The 14,069-nt window shown below is 38.4% G+C and overlaps 1 protein-coding gene across 1 annotated transcript in view; it reads right to left on the bottom strand.

The window, feature by feature from the left end:
• Positions 1-1,853: 1,853 nt before the first annotated feature.
• The window catches only part of LOC122643259 (putative PAP-specific phosphatase, mitochondrial), a 50,699-nt gene continuing 38,483 nt past the window's right edge, over positions 1,854-14,069 (bottom strand). The window contains exon 9 of the mRNA XM_043836903.1: positions 1,854-2,130. Coding sequence (XP_043692838.1) covers positions 1,981-2,130 — 150 coding nt within the window. The 3' untranslated portion in view covers positions 1,854-1,980. The remainder of the gene's footprint in view (positions 2,131-14,069) is intronic.

Here is a 14,069-nt window from a genome sequence, read left to right as displayed (position 1 = left end):
GAATACAGGATTTACTTTACTAGGTTAGTTTCAGTTGTTTTATTTAAGTTTAACTCCTTTATCTAATGTAAAGGGTTTCCTTTTAGGTGTTATTTTTCTGTAAGTTTCCTTTAGGCTATGTAACTTGGGTTGGACGAGTGTTTTACTTAGCTAGGGAGTCTTTCTCTTATATAAACAGCTTGTAGGCTATTTGGCCCTAACCAACGAATTGATGAATGAAGTTTATGGTTGTTGCCTTTTTTTCCTACTGAGAAAGTAGACTGCATTGAGACTCAGTGAAGAGTGAGAAACTCTTGGGATTGGAGGGATTCTGATCCAGACCTATTGGTGGGAAATCAAAGGTCATATCCCTTTCTTTATATATTGTTTTCTTCTTTCAAGTACAAATTTATCTACTGTTGTTGTGCTTGCTGAAGTTTGATATAGTTTGATATTGGAAGGGGTATTCACCAACTATTACTGCAGTTCATATTCTACTGATGTTGGGATTTACATCACAGCAAGGGATTCCCAAATAGAAGCTGGTGGCAGCCCTGTTTCCAAATTGCTGAAGTTGATATTGGGTGTCATAGGGGTCTGGCCAGCAGATTACCCTCATTTTGATGTGTCAAAGGTCCTCTTAAAAGGATCCTTCGACTAGAGGTTTAGCCAGATCAGACCAGGTGATCTGTTTTTATAAGAAATCACTTGATTTTGGATTAGGTATTCAAAACTTCTCCTGTTTTGGCTGTTATGCTCAATCCGACTGTTAGAACGTTGTTGTATTTTGGTGTTTGCCCATTCTAACAGTTTATAAACATTGGGCATAATCTGACCTTCATTGGATAAAGTTGACTTTGACCCTACTCTTGACCTAAATTCTATTTTTCTTGAGGTCCTGTTAAAAGGGGTGTATAACTGAACCTAGGGTTCATCCTACATTCCTACCTAACCCCTGGCATATTAAAGAGCAAAACGTATGGTGATTCGACAAGTTTCCCCCATAAAGAAAACCCCAAACTGATCAACTATTAGACCCAATTTAAGGGTAATAAGATTATCCAGTTCTCACGTACTGATCTTGACAAAGTTTGAAGTCTAGGCAGTCCCAAATTAAGGATTTATATCTTCCACCCTAAATTTCCTACTCGAATTCATAATTTAGAGTTTCACTTTCAAATGCAATCTGCCCCCTTTTGGTTGATCCCTTGAGACTTCCATGATTCCATCCATCTTGCGCAGAGAATAATCCGTGACAAAGTTTGAAGTCTAGGCAGTCCCAAATTAAGTATTTATATCTTCCACCCTAAATTTCCTACTCGAATTCATAATTTAGAGTTTCCCTTTCAAATGTAATCTGCCCCCTTTTGGTTGATCCCTTGAGACTTCCATGATTCCATCCATCTTGCACAGAGAATAATTCTTGTGCAAAGTTGACATTAAGGGTAATGAACATCACTCTGACTCTTCTATTCTCCCACAAAAAAGCCTAACTAAGAAATTGATCATATAAATCATAAATGACACAATAATTTGAATTAAAGTAATGTTTCCCAGACAATTAGCCACTGAAGCTTCCTAAAACCAACATTAATGATAAATTTGGCCCATTGACATGGCCTAAGACTTCCCCAAGTCCACCTGGTGCATCCAAGTTCCAAGCTAGTTAAAATTTTGAACAACTCCAAGAGTCATGGAACCTCTTCTTAACCCTACCATCAATTTGCTTAAAGCCACCTGTAAATGACTCAAAATTTTTCTTTCCCATCAAATATTCTGTTCATAGTAATCATTTGAGGTGTAGCTGGTCTATACCAGTAGCAAAAAATACAAGTTTGACTTCTAAATAGGTTTGATATTATAAGCATGAAAACTGTCCCAAATAATAGTGATTTTGATGTCAACATTCTCAAGACGATTTGTAGAGTCCTTATGAGTGCAATCTAAGAACATCATTATAAGAGATATCTCATAATTTAAAAAATGTTTACAATTGTCAAATCAAACAATAGAGGAACTAACAGAGATAATCTCCAAGATCTGTTTATGTAAGTTACCATTTGTCACAAGCACACCAGCTGAAATAAAGATGACCCTTCGCTCAACTTGATCTGCTGCAAGATCAAATTGACTCCCTTTCCAGTCAGTAACCTGATTAGACGGTGTTACTTTCATCAATCCCAAAAAATATTGAAGGAAAGGAATAATCCTTGTTCCGGACAGATGTTAAGGTTTACTAGGACATGTATTTTGTTCAGCATAAATGTGTTCTTGGATTCTTAAACTATTAATGTATTTGAAGGAAAGGGATGCCATTAGCATATTTCCAGAAGAAATAGCAATACCAGAAGTTTTCTTGCACTGATTATGGCTACTTCAAATGGCTATAACAAGGAATAAAAACACTAAGAGCCCGTTTGGTAACACTTCTGCTCCAGAACAGGTGTTTTTTACCTTTATCATTTTTTTCTGTTTCTGTGCTAGAAACATGTTTCTGGATGATAAAATGGTGTTTGGTAAACTTGTTCCAAAAATATTTTTAGAACAGAAAAACAACACAAAACCATTTGGTAAAATCTGTTCTGAAACACCTTTTACCAAATTAATAAATTAATACATTTTAACCACCAAAAAGCTTAAGAAAACAAATAATGATTATATTTAAGCTGAATTCGGTTGGATTTAACATGATGTAAAGTTAAGCAAAGGTTTAAAAGAAAAGAAAAAGGCAAAAGGAAACTTTCTAACCAACAATGACTGTGCAACTAACTCAAACTTACGACAGAAGTATATATAGCAAGTAAAATTTTCAGCTAAATTACTGGGTTTTTTTGTAGAAAAGTATGGCAAATGAAATGTTTAGTTTACCTTCAAACTACTGTCTAAAGTGTTACTATTTTTTATAAATGTTGATGTTCTCTTCTTAAAATATTCTACTTCACAACTCCTTACATCCAACCAGAGCCAACCTCAGTTTGCCTTAACAACCAACAACCATAAACTCAATAGACCACTAGACTACTCAAGCCTAAATACAATTGCCTAATAAAATGAACAACACAATTGATGAACCTTGACACAATTTTGAATTCAAGGTTCCACCCAATTACCCGAAGCCAAATCGTATCCATCCTAGAGTACATCAAATGTGCAAGTGAGTGCATGTGTGTATGCATGTGCACTCACATGTGCTTGGCCAAGATTGAATCCATAGATCCCAACAGTCTATGCCTGATTACTAAGATTAAAGTTAAGGCCCAACCTCCCATCCATATGCCTTTGGAACCCAATTCCCAATTGAGTGTAAAAAGCTAGTGAACTGTAAAAGGACCAGCCATAAACCTGCTCAGCAGAAATGATCGTCGGATAATCCTAATAGAATTGGTTACATAAGTGAAATAGCATGTCTCAGTATACAGGTGCAAGTATGAGCATTACACCCAATTTCAGATAATTCATGGAATTTTGGCTTTTTGTAATGAAAAGTGATATTTAGGAAACTAATACTGAGGAAAATTGAAACGCTAACCTGTTGCTTGATTGCGCTCTCAGCGGCTTCAAGTGCCTTCATGACCTGAAATAAACTATCATTGGAAGAATCATGGACACCCAATCCAGAGAACCTGTCGACTAAATTTGCAATTCTGGTCTCAATCGGAGGGTTCCACTGAGATCAAGTATCTCGACAGTTAGCCAATCCATTCCGGACCAGAGGAAGAAGAAGAAGACGAGCAGAGAAAGAAAAAGAAGAAGATGAGCAGAGGAAGAAGAAGAAAACGATGAACAAAGGAAGAAGAAGAAAATGACCAGAGGAAGAAGAAGAAGACGAGCAGAGGAAGGAAAAGAAGAAGAAGAGCAGTTTTTACCTGTTGCAGAGGACGATCTCACAAGGAACCAGTATAGATCTTAGGGTTTCGTTGGAGAAGCCCCTCACAGGGGCGGCTCGTTGGAGAAGAAAAGACAATGGAGCTCTCGTCTTCAAAAAGATCGGGAACAAGTCTACCACTTTTCCCAAATTTGTTTCATTTGAAGTGTTTCAGAAGTCAAGAAACAAGGTTTTACATGTTTCGACATTTCCTGTTTTTTGTGTTTTTTTTGGCCGGTTTGTTTCACTAGCACAGAAAAACAGACCAGTGCATCCAAAGGGTAGATTTCGTTTTTCTGTGCCAGTAGCACAGAAAAACACCAAAAACAAGAAACAGAAGTGTTACCAAACGGGCTCTAAGGCTCTGTATGGCAATGTTTCTGTTTTAAAAAAAACTGGTTCCGAGTCAAAAAAAGTACTCTCTGTTTCTGGATTTTTGGAGTGATTTTGTACCAACAAATGTTGTATGGTAAACCTAGGAAAAAACTGTTTCTGTAGTTACAGAAAAACAGAAACATGTATGGAATGCGATATTAACATAAACAGTTCTCTTCTATTTCTACCAAATTACATAAAATGCCATCCCTTGACATAATTTTCATGACACAAATTTTTGAGAATAGCCACATAAGAATGATTAACCCATTGAAGTTGAGGTAAATTGTTATAATATTGAGTAAGTTCCTACTATTCAAACTTCCCCATAAGAAAAAGAGTTATTACAAATCACTTTAACCTCGTAAAATAAGGTAAATAACAGCAATAGAAATGATCATACACCACATGACTAAAAAAAATTTAATATCAAACACCAGATTGTTGTTCCCAGGTTGACACTAAGAGGGGGTGAATTAGGATCTATAAAATTTTCTCCAATTTTATCTCCCAGCACTCTCCCCAATGTACCCACTAAGAATCCCTCACTTGGCACTCCCTACTAGCTGTCCTCAATCACTAATAGGCTAACCCACTGTTGTAGACACACACTTGGCATTGATACTGTTTCCTATCTCAAGCACACACCACACTGATAATGCTTCCTAGAGCTGACTTGACTACTATAGGTACTCCCACCTGCAACTGTTACAGGCACCCTCTAATTGGTTGGGGCTATTCCAAGTTTACCATTCCTCCACACACTTTGTCTCAAACATTATAATGGCAATCTCAATCACACCCAGTTGTGTGACACACCTTGCCTCTCAACCACTGGCAGGCATACAATTCATGTGGCAAGGTCCAACTGGTGTGCACACCCATCCTGCAGACAAGCACTCCAATATACATAGGTAGCAGTCACATCCAAAACACAAAATATACGTGCTTCAGCAAGTTTCTTACATTAACGGAGGAATGCCCAACTGGGCTCAGCATCTACTAAAAACTTGGTTCTGACCGTGACAACAGTCCAGGTCCTGTACACCTGCTTTGGCTTGTGATAATCACAAACGAGGGCTGCAAACCCCAATAGTGTTTCAGTCACAACTATGACTTAGGAGCACCTCTCCTACTTCAACCCTTGATACTCAAAGGCAAGGGTGTTACCCCAAAAGAGTACCCAACACCTACTGAATACCCAGTAAAGAAATGGGGTTATAATGATGCCCTACAATGTAGCAGAATAATACAAACCCCTAATATTACAACATTTACATTAACCTAGGCATTTATACAAGCATCTAGCCTACAAGTCAAATACAAGAGATAAGGTTTACTAATGGATTACCTTCCCAATGTAATCCCAACTTGGAGTGCTCCACCGGTGCACAGAGTACAGACAACTCGGATGCAAGCTTCAAACTCCATGGATGCTCACCTTCAATTTCCACAACATGGCAATGGCATAAGCATATTTACTCACACTTTTTCCCCTCCTTGCACAACCCCTTCTATGTTTTCAACAAAGCATACCACACAAGATTTGTCTTCAATGGAGCTTGAAGCAATCAATCTTGAGTGATGGAGTAGGCAATTGTACAATAAAAACTCCCACTTGCTTCTCTCCCTTCCTTTCTTCATGTTCTTTTTCAAGCATTGCATAGTATTCAACAATAGCTCACATACATTCCCTTAAGCTCAAAATATGACATGCAACTCATGGAATGAATGATGAATGACTTTTATGCCCTTGGAATGGTAGTTGGGATGGATTCATTGCAATACACAAACAAAACCCCTCTCAAATCTTCATCAATACTCACCCACCTTTCAAGTTCACAATGGAGCTTTAAAGAAACCAATAATGGTGGTTGGAGATGAGTCAATGCACCATCAATAACTCCACCCTTCTCTTTTCTCTCCTAAGGATTTTCTACCTTGTGTTATTGAAGAGATATGAAAAATGAGTCGTTAAACATACTTAAGAAGCTCAACAAAATCCCCAATCTCGTGCATGGTCTAACCACCCGGTCAGACCAGTTTCAAGTGTAGCAGACTAACATTTCCTCAGTCCAGAAGTCATAAGTCCCTCTCTGTAATTCCGATTGGGCTGATTCTTGTTGCATCTAAAAGAAGACTCAAAATGCATTAACTTTCATAGAAATAGCCTTTCTCTAATTCCGCCCAGAACATACTCAAAAATCTATCCTAAGTCAGATGAACCAAAACTGTCATGTGTTAACCGAAACATTAGAGCTCCCAAACGGACGACCAACCATATCAAAAGAAGGGCAGAATGAGTGTCCTCCGTGGAACGGCCATATCTTCCTCGTGCAAACTCCGATTGACCTGATTCTTCTTTCTACATGAAGAAAACTCGAAGGGCTACAACTTTCATGAAGACACCTTCAACCAAAGTCCAGTGCAAGGATCTCAAAATTGCTCATGACTATGACATATGCTGAGACTCCTTCCTGACACATATGGGCCATGCTTGAAGATCAAATCATAACTCTCTTGTCTAATCTTCAATTGAGTTGCTTATTTTTCCACATGAAAGATGACTTAAAGTCCTACAACTTTTGTATTTACACCACTAACCCATAATCATTTTAAAGATCCCAAAATGCAGCTTGAATCTGATGCATATGCAGAAACTGCATCCTGAACCATACATGCCTTACCTGAAGAACAAGCCATAAGTTTCCACTCTATTATCATATTGATATGCTTTAAATTTCCTAGAAATCTAACTCAGATATACTAATTTCACATGTTTTAGCTCCTCCAAATTCCCACTAAAAGACAGCTGAAAAAATCCATAAAGGTACTGTAAATGCACAACCAGAATTTTGGGCACATGTGCTGCTTTTGTTCAAACCAAATCTCCCTCTTCCAAAAGCAGATTGATGTGATTATAAATCCTAATGGAGAGGAGTGAAGGGGCTTCAATCTTCATGTTTTGAGATTTTACAAATTCAACAAGTAGGACAGCTCAAAAATCCATGAAAGCACTATATAGTGGAAATAGTGTTCTGAATAGTTTAACGCTTGCCTGATGTCTTTGCTGTAACTCTTTCTCTACAACTCCAAATGACTTGATTGCAATTGCATTTGAAAGATGCTTAAAGGATCTATGTCTTTCATGTTTTGACCATTCACACAGGATGAAAGCATCATGTTCGAAAGTTACCCTAAGAGTGCCCATCTGTACTGTGGCTTGCTGCAAACAAAATTGCACGACAATACGAAAATAGCCATAACTCTCTTATATTGAATGATTGACGGAATTATTTATTGGTGGAAAGCTAACAAGAAGGGCTACAACTCTCATGATGTGAGCTTTAACACAGAACACTGTAGCATATCTGAAATTCACCTCGAATCTGATGATTCAATCCTGCCATGTCAGCACACACTCATTTGCGAGTGTGTTTGCCAACCAAACAGACCAGTATAGTTCAAGAACTTGCCGAGATCTCGGTAATATCTCGGTTTTTTCAGACACCGAGACGAGATTGAAAGCGAAATGGAGAAATACAGTGTCTCGGCCGAGATCTCGGTGGGAAACCTTGGTATACAAACACTTATTTATGCAAACCTTACAGACACTTATTTATGCTAGAAAGCAAGACAGACACTTATGCCAGAAACCAGGATAGGTGCTTATTTATGCCTAATATCATTTTAAGTAAAGTTACATAAGCTATTATTCATAAATAAGCAAATACCCCCTATTTGAATCCAATAAATATAGTTAATAAATTATATTCCAAAAGGATAAAAAGTCAACCCCCCAGTTCAAGAACAAAAACTGGATTTTCGGTGGTAGATGCAATTTTCAACTTTTTAATGCTGGGGTTTTTCTTAAATCTATAAATTTCATAAATCTTAATATGTTAAAACATTGCTAAAAACCAAAAATACAGTAAAATATTCATTTTTTTTTATGTCTAAAAAAAATATTTTCATTCAGAACGATTTTGACAGCATTCGTGCACCAAATTAGGTTTGACTGAAACATAACTCCTTCAATATAAATCAAACTTAAGCAATCCTGGATTTGTTTGAAAGCTTAGTTGTAAAGCTTTCCAATAAATCCAAGATTGCTTAAATCGTTTTTAATGAAAATATTTTTTTAGACATTAAAACAAATGAATATTTTACCGCACTTTTGGCTTTTAGCAATGTTTTAACAAATTAAGATTTATGGAATATTTTTTATTTGAGAAAAACCCCAGCATTTAAAAGTTGAAAATTGCACCTACCGCCGAAAATCCAATTTTTGTTTTAGACCTGGGGGGTTGACTTTTTATCCTTTTGGAATTTGATTTTTTAACTATTTTATTGGATTCAAATAGGGGGTATTTGCTTATTTATGAAGAATATCTGAAGTAAGTGAAAAAACATTTACTTAAATGCTATTAGGCATAAATAAGTGTAGAAAACCTAGGACCTGTAACTAGTAACTTTAGAGAGAAGAAAAGAGAGAAGAAAAGATGGAAGAAAATTGTAATGCTTGAGTGATCATATCGATCAGACAAGCTCTTTATTTATAATAAAGAGAAAATTACAAAGGGGACAGAATACCCCCACGGTATTCTGGTGTACATATTCCAACAATAAGTGTTTGTCCTGGTTTCTGGCATAAATAAGTGTCTGTCTTGGTTTCCCACTAAATCAAACTCCTATTTGGGCTTTGACTTTAAAATCTGATAGTGTTAGTATGTTTAAATGGCCCAAAATAGGTTGTATACCAACTTTCATGACCAAACTAGGTCAAAAACCCACTGAAACCATCAACCGAGTTCAAAAGAAAAAAAATGCACCAACTCGCCGAGATCTTGGCCAACTTAGTTTTTTGGCTGGGCAAAACCAGTACCGAAACTGAGTTCTCAAACCACGGCTTCCAGTTATGCTATGTTGAATGCATCATATGCATTGAGCCAACACCACTGATGAATGCCATACTCTCTGATACACTGACAACTGCCAATTTCATTGTACACACCGGTACACATCTGTACTGCCAACTCAGTACACCTATTGACCGTGCTACCATATCATACTGCCATTTGAGTGTACCTACTGACCATGTGCTGCTATGTCATATTGCCATTTGTCTGAGCACATGTGATGCCTTGCCACATCACTGTAGATGCCCTACCACATCAGTATGCTGCCTCTACCTCTCTAGACTCTACACGGTAGACTAAGCTTATGCATTGTGTTGACAACAGTGACAACAACACATGCACTGTGTGTACAACACGGATAGTGTAGACAGTCGTCCCTCTATGGCTGATATCAAGGTGCATGGTTAGGAGCAATATCACGAACAAGAGTGGAGGATGAAGATTCATTGGGCTTGTGGTAACTCACCCACATGAAGAAGTTTGGATGGTTTTCATTTGTGGGGCGTTTATAAAACCACCGTGCGTAGTTGCATTCCGTATGGGCAACCTTCAAAATCCTCTCTCCTTGTACATAGACACATAGGTTGTGAATTTTTCATTGTTCTACAATATTAATAAAGTTAAAAATTACTCTAATTTCAGCATGTCCTAACTATCAACATACATCAATGTTCTTACACATCAAAAGAAATAGTACAAGTTAAGAATCATATTTCAGGCATGCGACATTGCCTAACATTGCCTAGCCAACTTGTTTGCAATGTTCTTCCTAAGTGTATCCATCTCTCTTGCCCTATCTCTTTAGCTAGTACTACCATTTCTGTTGGAATATCATCATCATCGTTAGATGGACACTGTCAAATCTTCCTCTCCATAATGAGAAAAATTCTTGTCAGCATGTTGTTCGTCACGAATGAAGTTGTGCAGGGCACAACAAGCAATGACAATGCGTGGTGGCGAATTCTGTAAGGATCTGCAACTCAGGATCGATTCTGGAGGACAACTAGATTGAAATCAGGTTGTATAGGACCAAAGAACGGTAGGCTTGTCACACCCTAGCCTGGTTAATAAGGGCATGGTGTGACTGGATGCCAACCGACATCTAACCAACTACCAGGATCGCAAGTACAGTACTCCCATTCACAGATTTAACACAATACAGTAATCAAAACGCAGCGGAAGAGAGAATAAATAATAATAACAACAGTAATAAAAGGAATCTAAGTGATAACTGATATATATATATATATATATTGATTTAAGACTTGCATTTACACTATACAGCTTCTCAGAAGTAAATACAAGCTCAAAGGTCTACAAAAGCCACTATATACTTTACAATAACAAAAATAATGTATAAACACAAAAGAACATAGCCTAGTCTGTCAGGCCACATCACAGGAATGCGCACGCGTCGCATACGTAGGAAACATCATGTACTTCAAACTCCCGCACCGCACGACCATCATCGGTGTGAAAATCCAAAGCAACCACAGTATCCATACTTGGTTCCTCACAACCCGCCATAGTAGCTAGAAAAAATAAATATCCGCGGGGATGATTTCCACTGAGCCCAGCGAGGGAAAACATGCAAATAGATGCACATAGTCCATCATGCATGTCTTAAGTCTAAGCATGCAACTAGCAACAGATCTAAGTCTCATGAGGTTTAAATGCTACTGTAATAGGTATGATATCTTCAGTTCCGGAATCACGCATCGGACCCTAAGAATACCACTCTGCTACGATAGAGACCCCCAGTACCAGAATTACACATCGGTCCCCAGCGAACCCCCAATGTTAACCCTATTGTTTATCCCATTCCGGAAATACTCTTTGGACCTGGGACAATGAATGACATTCCGGAATCATCCCTTCGTACCTACCACGGGTTATCCAACACCTCACCTCTGTTGGCAAGGGTCGTAGCATTAGGTTCATGATAGCCTAACCATATGCATTTCTAACATGATGTCATATGATTCAATAATAGATAGTAAAGTAAATCAGTTCCATCATCACCTCTCAAGCACATCATTCATAGATCACAATAATAAGATGCATATGCAATATGGAATGTAACCTAACCATCATGCATACACTTAATGCAAAAGAAAAGCTATAAACATATATGAACATAACTTCTAACATGATGAATGAACAGGTGCAGCAAGCATAAGCATAAATTAATGGAAATAAACACTCTCAAACAAAGTCAAATTCCACTCACCTTGAGTTGGATGATTATCCAAACTAAAGTAGCTTCAACTCTTGATAAACCTCAACCAAAATAGGGACTACAACCTATTTAATAGTATATGATATCAGTGGAAGGTTATAAGACAAACCACAAAAGAGCCTAAACCAACTAGGGTAAAACGAACACAGCAGGGGAGGACTGGATGGAGGCGGTCCCCTGGGACCGGTTGACCGGTTGGAGGGCTACACCTCCATTCGGTGGCTGAAACAATATGGTGGTTTGGGTTGATCCTTCATGGATCTTGCCATGCACAACCATAAAACCAAAAATTAACTTGAAGGGAAGGAAGAACATACCAATTGGTTCAAACAAACCCAAATGCATGTTGGGTTTACAGTTTTTATAACCATTTACCTAATTTCCTAAGTTTGGGCTGAGATGAGTCAAGAACTCAGCAGAACCAAAGAAAGAAATGGGAAATTTCAGAGTGATTTGACAACCTACCAGGGATATGGAGCAGAGAAGATGGTAGCAGCCAACAATCAAACCTTTCCTAGAGCTTTTCCTTCCAAGCTCCAGGTATTCCAGTCCTTCTTCTCCTTTCCTTCTTCCTTTTCTCTTCTTTCTCCAGAGCAGAAACGGTTCTTGTTTAGCTAGGAAATGAATTCCTAAAACTAAGTATTGGTTATATACTTAGATTACTAAGGTGTGTTTGGTTTGGTCAAAACAGAATTAATTTGGAAAAAGTGACTCTCTAAGTTAATTGAAAGACAATTAACCCCATAAAAACTTATAGTTAAGTCCCGGGATTGATGTCCTTCAACATAGATGGGAATCCGATTATGATGGAACATAGGCGGCTCAACCACACAGGGATGTGGGTCCTACAGGTGAAAATTTAGTTTTCAGCTAATATTACATAATTAAAGCATTAATTCTATATCTGTAATAATGGATTGTTACCTATAACCCGCCCTAAGAGATTGAGAGGTTTTGCATATGCTCCACCCAACATGTCTCGCATGCAAAACTTATGTGCGGGGTCCCACTGGGTTCTTTAGACTCAATAATGGCTAACTAGGTCGGCTCTTCGGAATCTTCCATAGATGGGTCAAGGGATTAGTCTGAATCCTCAACTGATACAGACCACAACATTGAGGCATACATGGATACTGAACCAGAACCTGAAATCACACAAGTTCAAATAGGCTCAAATTAGAGGTGGGTCTCACACTCCCCCAACCTTATAAAAATTTCGTCCTCGAAATTGACATACCTGATAAGCCAAAAAGATGAGGGTATCGTTCTCACATCAAGTCCTCTCGTTCCTAAGATACCTCAGTAGAGGAGTGATTACTCCATCTAACCTTGACATACGAGATGGTACGGTTCCGTAGATTATGTTCCTTCCTATCAAGGATTTCTTCAGGTACCTCCTCATATGTCAAATCAGCAACAAGTTCAGCTGGCTGCTAAGCTAGAAGATGTGTCGAATTTGGTATGTACTGTATCAACATGGAGACATGGAAGACATCATGTATGCCTGCAAGTGATGGAGGCAGTGCTAGCTTATAGGCCACGGCCCCAAATCTGGATAGAATTTCGAAAGGACCAATGTACCTCAGATTCAGTTTTCCCTTCTTTCCAAAGCGTACAACTCCTTTGGTTGGAGACACCTTCAGAAAGGCTTTCTCTCCAACATTGAACTCCAAGTGCTGCCTTCTCTTATCGACATAGCTCTTCTGTCGAGATTGAGTAGCCTTAATCTTCTCTTTGATGAGATCAACCTTTTCACAAGTTAGTTGGATCAACTCTGGGCCCAAGATGCGCCATTCACCTACTTCATCCCAACACAATGGGGTGCGACAAGTCCTTCCATAAAGTGCCTTAAAAGGTGTCATGTCAATGGTTGCTTGGTAGCTTTTGTTGTAGACAAATTCAATCAGAGAAAGATGTTCATCTTAACTACCACTCATCACCATCGCACATGCTCTAAGCATATTCTTCAAGGTCTGAATTGTTCTTTCCAATTGTCCATCAGTTTCGGGGTGATGCACCGAGTTATGGTTCAATTTAGTGCCCATTGCACTTTGCAGGCTCTTCCAAAACCTTGATGTGAACCTGGGATCCCTGCCTGACACTATATTTAAAGGTATGCCATGCAATCGAATAATGTTGTCCACATATAATTTTGCTAGCTAATCCATGGAATAAGTGATCTTTATAGGGATGAAATGGATTGTTTTTGTCAATCTATCCACAACCACCCAAATGGTATCCATACCTTTTCTAGTACGAGGAAGACCTGCGACAAAGTCCATGGTAATTTGCTCCCATTTCCATTCCGGTATAGATAATGGTTGTAACAATCCATGAGGTTGATGTCTAAATTCTAATGCCGTAACTTGTTGGCAGGTTAAGCACTTGGACACATAGGCTGCTACATCATTCTTCGTTCCATACCACCACAAGTACTGTTTCAAATCCTTTTACATCTTCGTAGTACCTGGATAGATAGACACTAGAGACTGATGTGCCTCTTTCAATATCAGATTTTTCAAGTCACCATCTGCAGGCACACACAATCGGTCTCTGAACATAAGGACACCACTGGGAGTCACAGTAAAGTCTGGGTTCTTCTGTGTTCCTTCTTTGATCTCCTCCATTATCCTTTTAAACTCTTCATCTGAAGGCTGAGTTGAAATGATCCGTACTCTAAGTGAAGGCTCTA

The sequence above is a fragment of the Telopea speciosissima genome, chromosome 1 (genome assembly GCF_018873765.1).
Source record: "Telopea speciosissima isolate NSW1024214 ecotype Mountain lineage chromosome 1, Tspe_v1, whole genome shotgun sequence".
NCBI lineage: Eukaryota > Viridiplantae > Streptophyta > Magnoliopsida > Proteales > Proteaceae > Telopea > Telopea speciosissima.
This window is presented reverse-complemented; position numbering and strand designations above follow the sequence as displayed.